This window comes from Platalea leucorodia (genome assembly GCF_965183815.1).
Source record: "Platalea leucorodia genome assembly, chromosome: Z".
Lineage (NCBI taxonomy): Eukaryota > Metazoa > Chordata > Aves > Pelecaniformes > Threskiornithidae > Platalea > Platalea leucorodia.
This window is the reverse complement of record NC_138858.1, coordinates 48954889-48969731: the sequence shown is the minus strand read 5'-3', so window position 1 is coordinate 48969731 and position 14843 is coordinate 48954889. Positions and strand designations below refer to the sequence as shown.

The 14843-nt window shown below is 38.9% G+C and overlaps 1 protein-coding gene across 1 annotated transcript; it reads right to left on the bottom strand.

Moving 5' to 3' along the window:
• Positions 1 to 414, bottom strand: LOC309602547 (uncharacterized protein; the record flags this gene model as incomplete). Its single annotated transcript, XM_082336210.1, has 1 exon — positions 1 to 414. The coding sequence occupies one exon, from the start codon at positions 412 to 414 to the stop codon at positions 1 to 3; it is 414 nt and encodes a 137-aa protein (XP_082192336.1).
• Positions 415 to 14843: the final 14429 nt, after the last annotated feature.

The following is a 14843-nucleotide window of genomic DNA, read 5'->3' as shown; positions in this document are numbered from 1 at the left end:
CTAGTCCTGGGCCAACACTCCTAAGGCAATATGTAGCCTTTCATGTATGAATATTTCAAATGGTTTTTCTGAATTCAGGAGGCCTAAAGCCGGAGCACTCATTAAGGTCTGTTTCAATTTTGTAAACGCATCTCTGCAATCCTGAGTCCAAACAAGGAAGTTTCCTTCCCCTTGTACAGCTTCATATAAGGGTTTGGCAGTAAGTCCAAAATTTATTATCCACAGGCGACACCATCCAGCCATTCCAAGAAGTCCTCTAAGCTCCTGTTTTGATTTAGGTTCTGGGATTTGACAAATAGCCTCTTTCCTTTCAGTTCCAAGACTGCAGTGGCCCTGGGAAATTGTAAACCCCAAATATGTTACTTCCTGCTGGGAGATTTGTGCCTTTTTCTGGGACACCTGGTACCCCGCCATCCTCAAAAGGTTTAGGACTCTTACTGTCATTTGTATGAAATCTGACTTGTTACATGCTGCTAGCAGTATGTCATCTATGTACTGCAGTAAAGTAATATCTGTCTAGCTTCTGGTTTAATCGGGTGCTGTTTCTGTCTTACCAGTCCAGTGTCCAGTTCTAGCTGGACCGGTTTTGCTGCTTGGGATTGTCCTGGTGTTCCTGAAGCCCATCCAAGAGGTTTTACCACATTTTCAACTTCTGGTATCTCCTACAACTCAGCTTCCTTCTGTAGCATAAAAACTTGAGCATCTAAAGCTTTATTTTCAGGGATGTGGATTTGGATTTTCACTTTTGCAAAAGTAATTTGTGCATTCAATTTACTTATCTCTTTCTAATAGCGGCATAGGGCAATCTGGTATATAGAGAAACTGATGGGTTAACACCCTTTTACCAATTCCACACTTCAAAGGCTGGAAAAACGGCCGATTTTCTTTCTGTCCTGTGGCACCAATAGTTGACGTGCTTTGATTACTTAAATTACCCTTGCATGTATTCAATACTGAATGAGTAGCTGCTGTGTCTACTAAAAATTTTATTTTCTCATTCCCCAACTTTACTATAACCAGGCGTTCTGCTGGGGACGGTTTTGATTCTTCCCCAGGACCTCTTCAATCTGAATCTAACGTCATCATGTTAACAGCCTGCCTCGGCACTCTCTCCTGCTGCTTTAATCGTGGACATTCTCTTTCCCAGTGTCCCTTCTGCTTGCAGAAAGCACATTGATCCTCTGAGCAACAACGCTTAGGTGGTTTGTTATTTTCTGCCTCTAATGCTAATACATTACTTTCACTTGCAATCAAGCCACATTTTCTACGCCCATCATAATTATCCCCTAATGCAAGGAACAAATCCACATACGGTATCTCATCCCATTTCCCTTCACGTCTGCAAAATAACATCAGCTGTAATATTGTATTATAATTTAATCTTCCATTTTTAGGCCATTTTTCCTGATCATCTAAGGTGTACACAGGCCACCAATGATTACAATATTTTACTAACTTTTTCTGAGTTAGGGGATCACCCCCAAACTTGCTCCAATGTCTTAATATACAACCCAAGGGAGAGCTCTTAAGAACCGCCCTCCCGTAGACCGTCCAGTCCCCATGGTACAAAGTTTGAAAATTACTCCAAATACCCAGTACCCAAACAAAATCTGGCAAACGAAATCCAATAGAGTTCTGAGTTCAAAATTACCACAAAATCTGACAAAGTTGCCAATACCCAAAATCCAGACCCTGGCCATCCCCGTAATAGCATATGGAAGACACAGCTCAGGTGGGACTCTAACCCACAGCTGTGCACAGTGAGTTCCAATTTCAATTCCAATAGCTTAACAACATGTGATTGACTCAGATACGACTTACATGCAAGCAACAAATACCCATAACCCCATAACAAATGTTGTTAATCTCCCAGATATCTGTCACGGAGACTCACCCGACCAGGGAATCTGAGGGTCTCCCTGAAAATCCTCCGTACGCTGGAGTCCTCATGATTCCTCTGGTCTGTAGAGATTCTGGAGAGCGGGTCCCATCTGGGTCACGAAATTCTGTTACCAAAAATAGTAACCAAGAAAAGTCTCCAAACCAAATGATAGTTTAGAAAGCCGACATTGTTTTATTGCAGCGCTGGGTGCATGGGGGATCTCTCCTCCTAACATGCACACCGAACAGGACTTCCACGATGTATTTATACACAAATCCTGCAAAGCTCTTTCTCTTTACAATGATTGGTTAGTAATTTGCATGAAGAGATTATGGACAAGTTTCTAAAGCCTCAACCGTCAGAAACTAGTTTTAGGCAGACAGGTAACTATTCCTTCAGACGTGTAATCATTACTCCCTCCTCATCTCCTTGTTTCAGTTCCTCCCTATCACATCCTGCTTTCAGTCTGTCAGGCTTTACAACCCAGGAGATACTACTATTGAGACCTTTGACATGCAGACTCCTTTATCTTACATAGTTTACACCTTACAGAATTTACACAACAGGACAAAAGGCTATTGAGACTTTTGACATGCAGACTCCTTTATCTTACAAGGTTCACACCTTACAAACTTTACACAAGAGGACAAAAAGGAGCCTGATCTTTTACTAAATTGTTTAAGTCTTTGGTATCAATCGGATGACTTTACGTTGTTCTGCTAGAAACTGAGCTGCTGTTTTAGGTTTTTCTAGATAATTTTCTAAAGCCTTCTGTTTCTAATCTTGCACTTTTCCAATGTCTAACTCTAGTTGTTTAGTTTGTAAACAAGATCTAAGTTCTTCCTCCTGTCTGATTAAGGTAGTGTTTTATTCTATTAATTTGGGAATTTCATCCTCCTTCAGTTTCTGGATTTCTTTTTCTAAGTTCTTTACCTCCTCAAATTTTTCTTTTGGGAAATCCCATGCATGATATAAGGCATAAAACAGGGTCCAAATGGCACAAGCTTTGTTTTTACTGCCTTTCAATTTTGCCGATTTGCAATGACTAATGTATGGTTCACAAGCAGCAGAGATGGGATCTGCTGCTTTAAAACAGCCAATGCTCCAAGGGTATTTCCTTTGTTTAGTCACACACTTATAGAGGTTGACAACACCCTTTTCCTCCTTAACATGTTTTTTAGCACCTGCATGGTCTGTTTTATCTTGTGCACTTCCCATGCTGCCTTTACACAAACACTGTCAAGAATTTTGTTCCTCCAACAGGCTAAATTACAAGCCTGTTACACTGTTTTCTCGAAGAACCAATTCCAGATACACTCTTTTTGAGAGTTCACTTGCTTCTGAGCATCCAGAGAGCCAGACCAAAATGTGCACTGCCAGGAACTGGCGTTACCACTCTCACTCACAAGCCTTCCAGTTTTACCGCAGGGCTTGTCTCTCAGTTTACGGGCCACAAAACAAAAATGGCATGTGGCTGCTTCTTGAATGAAATACTGTTTGAGTCCAACCAGGTGTTGTCTTGGAGAGGGTTCCTGAAGTCATGAGACCAAATGTGAAATAAACAAAGAGTAATTTCTAGAGGGATATCTGGACCCAGGAGCAAGGACTGCATTTGATCCTACACACACTACTTATGATGTAGTTCCTTTATGCTGTTGGGGGAAGGCAATTTAAAAGGGGAACTTTTAACTTCTGTTAATCCTGGGCTGCCTCTGGGTAGTTGTAGATGTCTTCTTCTGGGAGTTTCCAGAGAGCCATTACCTTGGAAAACCGTCCCAGAGCAGGATCATCAAGTGCCAACAACTCTTTCAGGGGCTAACCACTCTTCCTAGTTCTCTGTGGGTATGTCCACAGAGGGAGACTGCATTTTCATGCCTGGATGGAGAAATGCATGATCATGCATTCCCATCCCATGCCCATCACAGGTGTGGTGATCCATGAGCTGGCATGGGAGAGTGTCCACTTGATTGAGAAGCATTTGAGGTTGTCTGCCCGTCAAGCCCATTTGTTTTTTCTTCTGAATTGCTAACAGCTCGTGCCTGACTAACCCTTAGGCATGGCAGGGCAAACCCAACTGTTTAACCCTTGCAGCTTTGGATCTGACCTTCTGCTTCAGCCAGACTGTGTGAGCCAGTGGATTCCCTGAGTGCAAGCTTGGAGCTCTGCATTACACTACCCCCAAATGATGGTCGTTCAGGTTATCTGAGGAAGTGTAGGTGGTCAAGTTTGTACAGAGAAGCCCAAGAGTGTGCAGCTACCTCACAGCTAATTAGCATTTCACATGACTAGGTGAAGTGTTTATAAGTAATAGAGACCCTCGGATATTGACAAAAGCAAAACAAAAGACTGCATTTTGCGCTAAATTGTCTTCTTTATGGAAGAGAGCCAGCATTATGGAAGAGAGCCATCCAAGAGGCTGGAGGGACCTCAGAGAGCCATCCAAGAGGATGGAGGAGTACTTCCTTCAAAATCATGTCCTTCTTGTCATCTATGGAACAGGGAAACAAAGAAGTGAGTGGGTAAACACTTCAAAAATCCCAGCTGAATAAAAGCACTGGTTAAAAGTTCATTACATGGTCTTGATGGACTTGGTGGACTGACCTTGGTGCTCCTTGCTTTTAGCTTCCATTAGGCTGGAAAGCCTTTTGTTAGAGCTTGGCAAGTATAGCGTGACATGATACGATTTTTTCTGTTAAAACATCGTAAGACAAAGAAACTTTAATGCACGAAGACAGCCATGAAACACTCTTCATTTGGCTTCCTGTGCCTTAAGAGTCAAGAAGAGTTTGATTGGAGGCCATCATATTCTGAAATTAAAATGCAACTTGACCTAATTAATAATATCTTGCAAACTGTCTTTTAACGTAACAATGTTTAAAAAAAAAAAAAAAAAAAAGAGTGCTGTACATAAACTTTCTAGAATTTTGGAATGCTTTAAATGCTACCTAGTTTTTCTGGGAACAGAATGGCTGAACTCTTCCACAAGCTTTGAAGGCTATTGGGATGCCTTGCCTGGGAACCAGGTTCCCTCCGGTTCCAAAAAACTTTTCTGACATCCTCCCAGCCTATGAAGAATCAGCCTTACCTGCTGAAGAATCAGAGCCCTCTTGACTTGATGGTAGAATCAAGACCCCTCAGAATACAAGTGGGAAGATCTTTGCTTGATCGGAATTTGAAGGAGGAATGATATCTTGCCTCTGAGCCTGATTTTCAACCAACATCTTTAAATGTTGGGATCAATCAGCCAGTTCTGCTTTAACTTTGCTTTAAGGGAATAATTAAGGGGACTTTATTACTTTATTAAAGGATAACTTTGGTTGGCTCCCTGGCCAGTTTGTCTTTTCTAAGGAAGTTGCTATAAAGCCGATACAGAAATTATTTAAAAGTAAGAGAAACAGAGGCCTCCTTCCAATGTGTTTGCTGAATGACATGGTTGCAACATTTATGAAATGTCATACCTACAGGAACCAAATATCTGTCTTTCAATAACTTCAGTAAAACAGCAGTAGGGTTCAAATTTAGGTCATCTACATTAAAATTTGCCTTTTTTTAAGTGAATCCTTGCATACATCAGGAAGTAGTGAATAAAGCTCAGCTTTTAAGGAAAATGCTCCAACTACTACTGAACTAAAACTCAAGATCTATCAGATATTTCTACCATCTGCTCACAGAAAGAGTGACTTCTGATCAGTGTATTTAACTTCTAGGAGCAGGCTTACAATGAATCTGCTTACAATTGAAACATACGTAAAAAGTAAATGAAAAAGCTGTGTTTAAAATAAATTAAATCTGTACTTCAATTTGAGCTAAATCCAAAAACTCACTGAGGTTTTAGAGGTTCAATGGAGAAGTTTTTGTGGTAAAATTAATTATTTTTTTCATAGCTTGGTCTCAATTCATGATGAGATTTTTCTTCCTATCAACAAAAGTCTTCATTTTTACCAGTGTAGTTACATCCCTTTTGTACGTAAATGATCTATTACTATGTGTCAAGGAATGATAAACTACTGAAGGGCAAAAAGAGTCTAATAGATGTGCTTGGAGAGAAGAGTCACAGATATTAACCCGACATTCCTTTAAAACAGATACGACTTTCTGTCATGTAAGATGAGAGCCCCCTTCACAGGCTTGCTTTGGTCACAGCAAGAGAGAATACCAAATGAATCATACTACTATTGCAGAAACTTAAACTCTTCTCCCACTCTTGTATTGTCTCTTCCTCCCTTTCACACACACACACACACACACAAAAGCAATAGTCCTCAGCCTTTTGGAAGACAAAGTATAGCATTTTTTTCCCTTGACAATTTCCATGGAGGTAGAGGAAATCTCTATGACAGACAAGGAAGATACGTACTCCAAAAGATACCTTTTCTTCATTACTTCCTTTATATGGACATTGAAACATGAGAAGCTTGATGAGCAGCTTAATTTGCAAATACATTACATTCATTTCCATCCTGAGAATTTTTGCTTTAAAGGAAGTACAGAAGCATATGAGACACATGTGCTGTCTGTGTAATGTGCTTTAAAGCTTTCCAGGGGAACCAAAGAATAATATAAAAAAGTACACAGCAGGAGAAAAAACCCACTGTGAGAAATCTTGGGAAAAAAGGCATGGCATCCCAACTTACTAATAGCTTTCGAAGAAGATAGGAAAGCTCTGTTCTTTCAAAGATTTAGTATAGAGGAGAGAAAAAAATTATGAAATACTGATCGATTTTTTAAGGAAGCCAAGTTTATTTCCGTACAAGATGGAAAATATGATGTGGATAATCTTGTGTGATTTTGCTTATATTAATGTTGGATTAATTAGCAAATATTACAGACTATTTTAAAGTTACATAATGAGCATAATACCTTATTCTGTTTTGATTTTCCATAGGATTTACATAACTTGTACTTTGTATTTATTATTTTCATTTGTTGTTCATTCACTTTTTAGGTATAATATCTTCATTACTTTTTTTGCTTTAATTACAGTCATGTCACTTCCAGTTTAGATGCATTTGCTAGTTCTTATGCATGGGTTGTGTAAAAAGAAAGTTAAGCTTTATTCTGCTCTGTGTTGATGCTGAAGATGGAGTATGTACATAACTTGGTGGAATGATTTACTGTGTTTTCGTGGTCTCAGCTGTGATGGTCTAAGGATACAAATTAGGCTGCTTTGATAGTGATATTTATTCAGTAAGCTTCTATTAGGATGATGAACATAAAAAAGAAATAGCAACCTGTACACTACTAGGTGCACTTAAACTCACACATTAACACATCCACGTTCATAAAACCAGCAACCATCTAAATACATATGCTTGCATAAAAGCCTCAATTACTTTATACACAGCTGCACTTGCAAAACAACCTTAAAAGGAATTCACAAAATAAGGGCAACACAAGGAAAATATTGTTTGAGAGGCTCAGCACTGCAAGAAAAGGGAAAAAAACCCTATATGGAATTAATACAATATGAAGGGATAACTCATGCAGTTATTTTATACCACTCTATTTTGAAAATTCTATGAGAATTCATTAAATATATTTAAAGAAGGTTTGGATGTCACATAAACCCCATTTCCCTACAGCCCAATGAGACTTATCAGGGCCAGCCTTCTGAGAGACCATGCAACAAATGGAACCAGATTGCACCAGATCAGTGGATAGAAGACGTACCTGCAGATCTTCACAACCCTTTCAATAGGTGCCTTCCACAGATGAACCCTCAAAATACAGGAATTCTATATATGCACTTAGCAGAAATGTGATATACTCCATCCATCATAGGTCTTTGTGGAAACAGTGTGAGTTAAAGTGAACAAACACTGCACATCAGCATTGAACCAGTCAATGAAGGATGGAGACACCTATCTAATAGTAGTGTACTTTTCACAAGATAACTGTCCTTTGTGCCTTAGTCTTTTTCTTCTGGGGAGATTAAAACAAATACCTTCAAAAACAAACTTGGGAGCAAACATTCACACAAGGGGACTAAAAAGCCCTCACTAAATTTAACAAAAATATTGGATTTTGACATGTTTCTCTCTATATGTATGATCTAAAATTTCATTGCAGATATTCACTACTAGCACTCACTTCTACGCTATCCCTTGCTAACATTTGCGAGACCCTTGGTGAAGAGCATTGTTTTTTCTCTAGTTTTTTATGTTGATTAGTACAATTGAGTTAAATTTAGAGTAAATGTTCTTGGCTTGACGTGTGCTATTTCTGTTCGATTTCTCAAAATAACTTAATCTGATTTGGTTTCTTCTCCAACTCCCTGTTATGTTGATAGGTGGAATAACAGAAATTACTTTGTATATAAATACCTGTTGGCGTTACTGACTGAAGATTCTTGTGGGCCTAAGTGCCTAGATGAAGACTGTTAAGGCTTTCCCCTGCTTCTTGTGCCAGACTTAACTGGACTATGACAGGTATTGACTATTCATGTAATGAAATTCTGTAATCTACAGTCTAAAAATAAGTCTCCCATCTGTTTATATTCAATAACACTATTGGAGTAGTCAGCCTGAGCACTCTTCCATAGTCTGGAGCCAACACATAGCAGCTAGACAACATATATTTCTAATATACACTTAATATGCAGTATAAAGATCACATTGTAAATCTTGATATGAATTAAGAGAGCTCATTAACTTACAGAGAATCGCAGCACCTGTATGTTAAATCTTTTCCTTCTTTCATAACTTGAAGGAGAAACATATCTAGCATTTAGGTTTCAATTCGAGAAAGCAGATTGTTAATGTTCACCCCCACCTCCAAGTGATAGCATTCAGTGGTCATTATCATTGCAGATCAACAGTTTCTTCCATTCCTTTCTGTGGGTTACCTTTGCCTTTTAAACATCTTGAATGTTTCCATGTAGTATATATTTTTAAAATAAAAATTAGCATGAACATTTCATAGTAAGTGGATGGCTCTAAAATGCATTTTCTCACAGTCTTCCATGAACATATGTCTTTGGCCTGTACTGCGTAATGATTGACAAAACTTCAGTGTGCTGTTTCAGATCTAACAAGGATTTTTAATATGGGCACACATCTCTTGACACAGAGTTGGTTAGTTTCCACTTTTATACTATTTTTTACACCCTGCAGACCCTATAATACAGATGGTTACAAAACAATCTATTGTGTTTTAAACAAATCTGAAGGATTTTCATCAAAGTGTTTCATTGAGGAAAACATATTCCTGTCTAAGCAGAACTAGAATTTCACTTTAATTTTTTGTGAAAGTTTTATTTCCACTCTCCTCTACAGTGATAAAAAATTATATAATCTGAAATCAGGTGATCATTGAGAAGAATAAATAATATGCCATGAAAATTATATTAATACTGAAAAATACAGGAAGGTTGCCTCAAACAATTCTGGCTTGACTCTCTAATGAATCAAATGAATCTGAAGTAAGCTAACCAGCCTCCCAGCAAACGTACTGCAGAAAGAAAATTGTTTGAAAAATACTGAGGCAAATTGTTCCTATTAATTTTTGATCTGGAGTGGATTTGTTTTCGTTAGGAAAGCAAAATAAATTATAAGTTCCTGCTGTTAGGAGATGTTTAGAATTAACGCGCAAAAAATTGCATTGCATTGCATTGCTTACCATGCAATGAAGTCTTAACTGCTTGCAGAAATCATTAGTCTTTGCAACAGGATAGTATCTGAATATCTTAGGTTTTAAGACATAGTTGTTGTATACTGTAGCAAGAGTGAGGAAGGTGATCCTTGAAGTTTTCTGCCTGTGGTTCCAGAGAATCCAAAGGTATCTTTTCTATCAGGTAGGTAGAAAATAAATCTTTCTTTCCTGTGTAGACAACTAATGAGTCAGAGGAGACAAGTAACATAGATGGGCCAAGTAGCAACATCAACATGCACTCTGAGTGGGAGGAGGGAATGCCAAATAGGGATTTAGGTTGCAGCTACATGTTCATCAGTAATGGGGCTTCAGCTATTGCTGCCTCTGTCTTTGCAGGTTGTTCTCACCATCTCACCATGTCATACACAGTATTTGCACAGCGGCTTGTGAATAGCGGCAGGACTGCTACAGGTTACACACAGACGTGCATGCATGCATACATACATAATGGGAAAGTTTGGTGCCAGCAGCTATGTGAACTAGCACCACTGCTGAAAAGTCTTGACAAATGACTCTTTGCTTAGCTAGATGTAGAGAAATGTATTAGAAAGGTTTAGGCTGGTATTAATGGGACTGTCTGGGTGTGGTAGCATCAGGGCACCAAACTGCAGCAGAGGAGATGCAGGCATGGAGTGTGCTGATGACACCTAGATTAGGAGATCATCAAGATTTCATGAAGTCTATGTGCTTCGCAGGGCACCCAGATTGGGAGTCAAAGGACAATTGGTAAATCCCAGTAATTCAGAGAGGTGCAACAGGATGAAGGGATTTACCGTTATCATCTCCTATGAGGAAAAAAAAAGGTCTTTCCAAAAATCAGCATTTCACCAGTAACCTAAGAAGGGACCTAGGAGAAGTGTTGAGGATCGATAGTCTGCGTACCTTGTCCTCTGCATCAATGAGGAAGTGTGAGTGCTGGAAGGACACCTGGCTGCACACTTAGTGGCACCTGATGCTTGATAGACTTCTTGGACACACACTTCTTGGACACACACTTCTTGGTGCTTGTGAGTATGTGGATATGACAGTGTGGGTGAAATCAATTTTATTGTAAAATAAAACCACCTTTCCTTCCTGTAAGGTCTCATTTTGGGCTTTGCTGCCAGTGTTGCAATATTATTTCCTATATAGAGATCTATGTAGCAAAGGGAATGTTGAAAACAGAAAGAACATAAGAGGAAACAAGGCTATAAGTAAATAAATTGGGGGCCTCTTTTATGAGGATGTCTGTTACTTCACTTGACTGGAACAGAACTCTCTTAAGACTCCTCCGTTAAGTTTGAATTGCTGTGAAAGTGCTGTTGAAACACAAATGCATGTTCTAGCATGATGATTAGTAAAACTTGTCTAACCAACAACAGTGTTAAAAAGGGGGTGCTGAGTGAGCACAAAAAGGGTTGTTGTGGTTAAAGCCTTTCTTTTCACCAGAGACAGGCAGATCACATAATCTAGCGACAAGATATCTATGTACTTTAGATAAGGCCTGTGATGAGCTGTCAGATTCTTTATACCAATGTATGCCTATTGCAGTGTAACCAGCTTCTTGAAAATTCACTTTAGCTGATCATAATAGAAATGCAAAATATGTGGAAACAACTATATTATGAAGAGTCACTTTTGGCAGATGAGGTAAATTCAACATGATTTACAAGGCACCTATTCTTTTCCTTCACAAGTGTGGTCTTTTTTTGCCATCTGTATATGCACCGTTTTAATTATGTGATATCTAAACTTGTGCTTTACACCCCAGTAAGCAGTTTTCTTCAATGTGGATTGGCATGCTGTAGTTATAACCAGCCAACCACTTCTCAGAGGTGCACAGCAAAAGGACAGGAGGCAGCAGTCATAAATTACAGCAGTGAAAATTCTGGCTGGATGTAAAGAACAACTGGCTCCTGGTGCAAGGGGTCAGGCCCTGAAACGAGCTGCCCAGAGGCAGTGTGGAACTTCCATCTTCAGAGGTTTTCAAAACTCAGCTGGACAAGTCCCTGAGCAACCCTATCTAACTCTGAAGTTCACTCTGCTTTGAGCAGGTAATTGGTCTATGTGACCTTCAGAGGTCCTTTCCAACCTAATTTTTTCAATGATCCTGTTGAGAAAATCCTAGTTCTTTAATGTCTTCATCCTGCTTCAGGGCTGAGCATCCTTCTCTGTGGAGGCAATCCTGAGCTTTCCTAAAAACTTTTGAAAACTGCTCATATGAGACAGAAACACTATTTCCCTTTAAATCAAGAAATATCAGGGAAATGTCACCCTAAAATCTTCTAGTAAAGTCAAAACAGTGCTAATGTTAAAAAAAAGTAAAAAGAGTAAAAAGACAAGCAAGATGTTATCTACACTGTAATTAGCTGATATGTACCAAATATCTTGTCCAGAAATATTTCAGAGGATTAAACTGAACTCTCCCATGAATGCAATCAAGATGTAACATGCATTTGTTTCTGTAGACAGCTGTTCCTTTCTTCTGCATGTTCTCTCCAGCAGGCTTCAGGAGCAAGCAGAAGTAAGCATCCCACTATAGGCAACCATATTAGTTGAAGAGAAAAGGTAAGTCTTCCCATATGTACCACCTTTTTTCAACGTAAGTGTGGGGACCAGTTACATTCTTCTGCTCTGAGCTGCATAAAACTATGGGCTTGGGTGCACCTTAGCTGCTAATGTAGCATGAAATACAAAGGAAAATAAGAACCAATGCAATTAATTATACAGGCGTTTTTAAAGATACAGTGCTAATGCAGTTAATCTGCATATGTTAAAGTAACTAATTATTTTGTTACTGGTAGCATATAATTTCAAAGTCACAGCACAAGCTTGTTGAAGATGCAGTATCTAAATGAGTAAGAGTTTGCAATTATTTGTGAATTTCATCGAGAACCTGTTATTAACACTTACATATAAGTAATTATATTCTCCCTAAGTCCTTGACTTCAAAATCATCATAATCTTGTGATAAAGGGGGTTTAGTAAATACACCAAGTCAGACAATTCTCACGCAGGCCTGAATCATTTCAGATATTCATTACGTGTATATTCCCAGCAGTGCAGGAAAGTTTACATTTTTATGGTGCTACTATGTTGCTTAAGATTCAGTGAAAGAAATGTGAATTGGACACACATCTCTAAAACAGAAGGAACAGAAAACAACTGTTTAATTGACACTTAGTTTTGTATTTGTATAATTTTTAATTGTTCGATTAATATGGCTCAGTAGTGAGCATGGGATGGAAGAAAGGGATGAAACATTATTTAAAGGATGGAACAGAGACCCCTTGTCTGATTTAAAAACTTCTTTGTTATGCTCAGTATAACATGATATGCCTATTATCCTACAGAAAAGAAGGACATAAGCTAGTAGTAAAACTGGATTGTAATGTCTCCTGAGTATCAACCTGAAAATAAACGCTTTTTACATATGCGCGCATGCGCGCACACACACACACACAGACACAGGGTTAAAGGATAAAAAACTTTCAAGAATCAAATAAGCAGGTGTGACTGGTGCTGGAGAAGGATACTGCTTAAATGACTTGAGTGAATAGATTTGAAGGGCAGTGAGTACATCCAGATGGGGAAACCTTCAAAGTGTTTCACTGGGTCCAGACTACATCCCAACTGAATGAGACCTGAGGGGATCCTTCTGCCAGCTCTGGATTCTTTTGCAGTGCAAAATCTGTGTAGTCAGGCAGGAGGAAGCCAGCTACATTTTTGTTTCATCTCCTGCGGTCTGGATGACTAGTGAACGAGAACTGTAGAATGGCCTACAAAATGCATCTGCTGTGTATTTAAACACTGGAAACAGATTTACGGTGGCCATACACAATGCCTTTCCAGCCTTCTCAAGTGGCTTGCATAGGAAGTATTCCTGCTCTTCGAAATCTGGGGGTGGATAGAGTTTATGCTTCAGGGTTCTTTAATGAAAAAATAACCTCTTCGGAGATATGGGTGTCACTGCATTCTTCCATACCTTGATGTTCAGAATTACTGATTTTGTCTGTGAAATGCCTGGCAGCCTGTAGGCAGGGCCCAAAGAGCCTATAGCCACCTCTTGTCTGCCTTCTCACGTTCCATGTACAGAGAACCAATTTTGCGAATCTGTATTAGTTATTAGGAGCGGTGACTTACTGTGTTCCTAACAGTTCTTCGGTGGAGAGCTGTTGGTCTCTCTCTTTTCCCCTCTCTTATCAACAGCAAAACCAGCAAAGGCTATAACCTTTACAATTAGGTATTATTGGACGTTTAAAAGTTTGGTTTTCAAATGACCAAATTGATAGTTTACATACAGTACGGTTTAGAGGTTTTTACTATAGAGCAAACCAGATAAAACTTCGTTTTTATCTTTGAAGTCTTGCCTGACTAAATTTTGCATCCACATTACCTTGACTTTGATATTTGCAGTGTAAGACATGCCCTTGTTTTACATGGTGGTGTGACTTTTTTAGAGCTTTCTATCAACAATAATCAAGGACCTGACTGAATCTATAATTGTTTGTATTGCTGATTAAATGGGATGAGTAAAAAAAGGGGGGGGGGAGGTGGAAGCAATGCAGCCAATGACCTGTATGCTTAAGCAAAATGTTGTTGATAGATACAGAATGACTATGGCTCTACTGTTTTATTCTACACCCACTCCACCCCCTGTTTGCTGTTTCTTATACCTTGGATAGTGTTATAAGGAAATCAGGTCAGGTGGTAATAAACAGAAGCTCTTCATATTTATGTCTATCTTGAAAAATCATGTACTTCTCTGTATAAAAAAGGCAAGTTGAAGAGCACAAAGAAGCACCTTTGGAAGCATAGTAATCAGCAGATAATTTCCATGAACAAATGGTTATTCACATGTATTTGCTATCTTGATAACCAGGACTACTACTTAAAGTGATTCAGAAGGTGAAGAAGAGCTATTCGGTGTGCAGTATTATTACCATAAGAAGATTAATATGAAAACAGGAACCATCCAATCTAAAGTGTGTTAGGAGGTCCATGACAAGTTTAAACAGGGAATTACTGATCAGGAGCAAAACGTGGGTGTCACAGTCTTCCAGTGTACCTGTCATCAAATTTGAAAACTCTTATAAAGCAAAGAGCCTGGAAGTTTATGCCCTCTACCTTTTTGCTTATACAACTGGAGTATGCAGGAATTAAAATATGTAATATAGCTAACATTGTTAAACTAAGATCACACTATTAAACAGCTATGTGTTGCAGAAAGCAGGTTTGTGATACTGCAAGAAAAATAGTTTGAAATCACTTAATATTACAAAATAGATATGATGGTGTTAGAAGAAGGAGGAAGGCAAGAAACTGGTGGTGG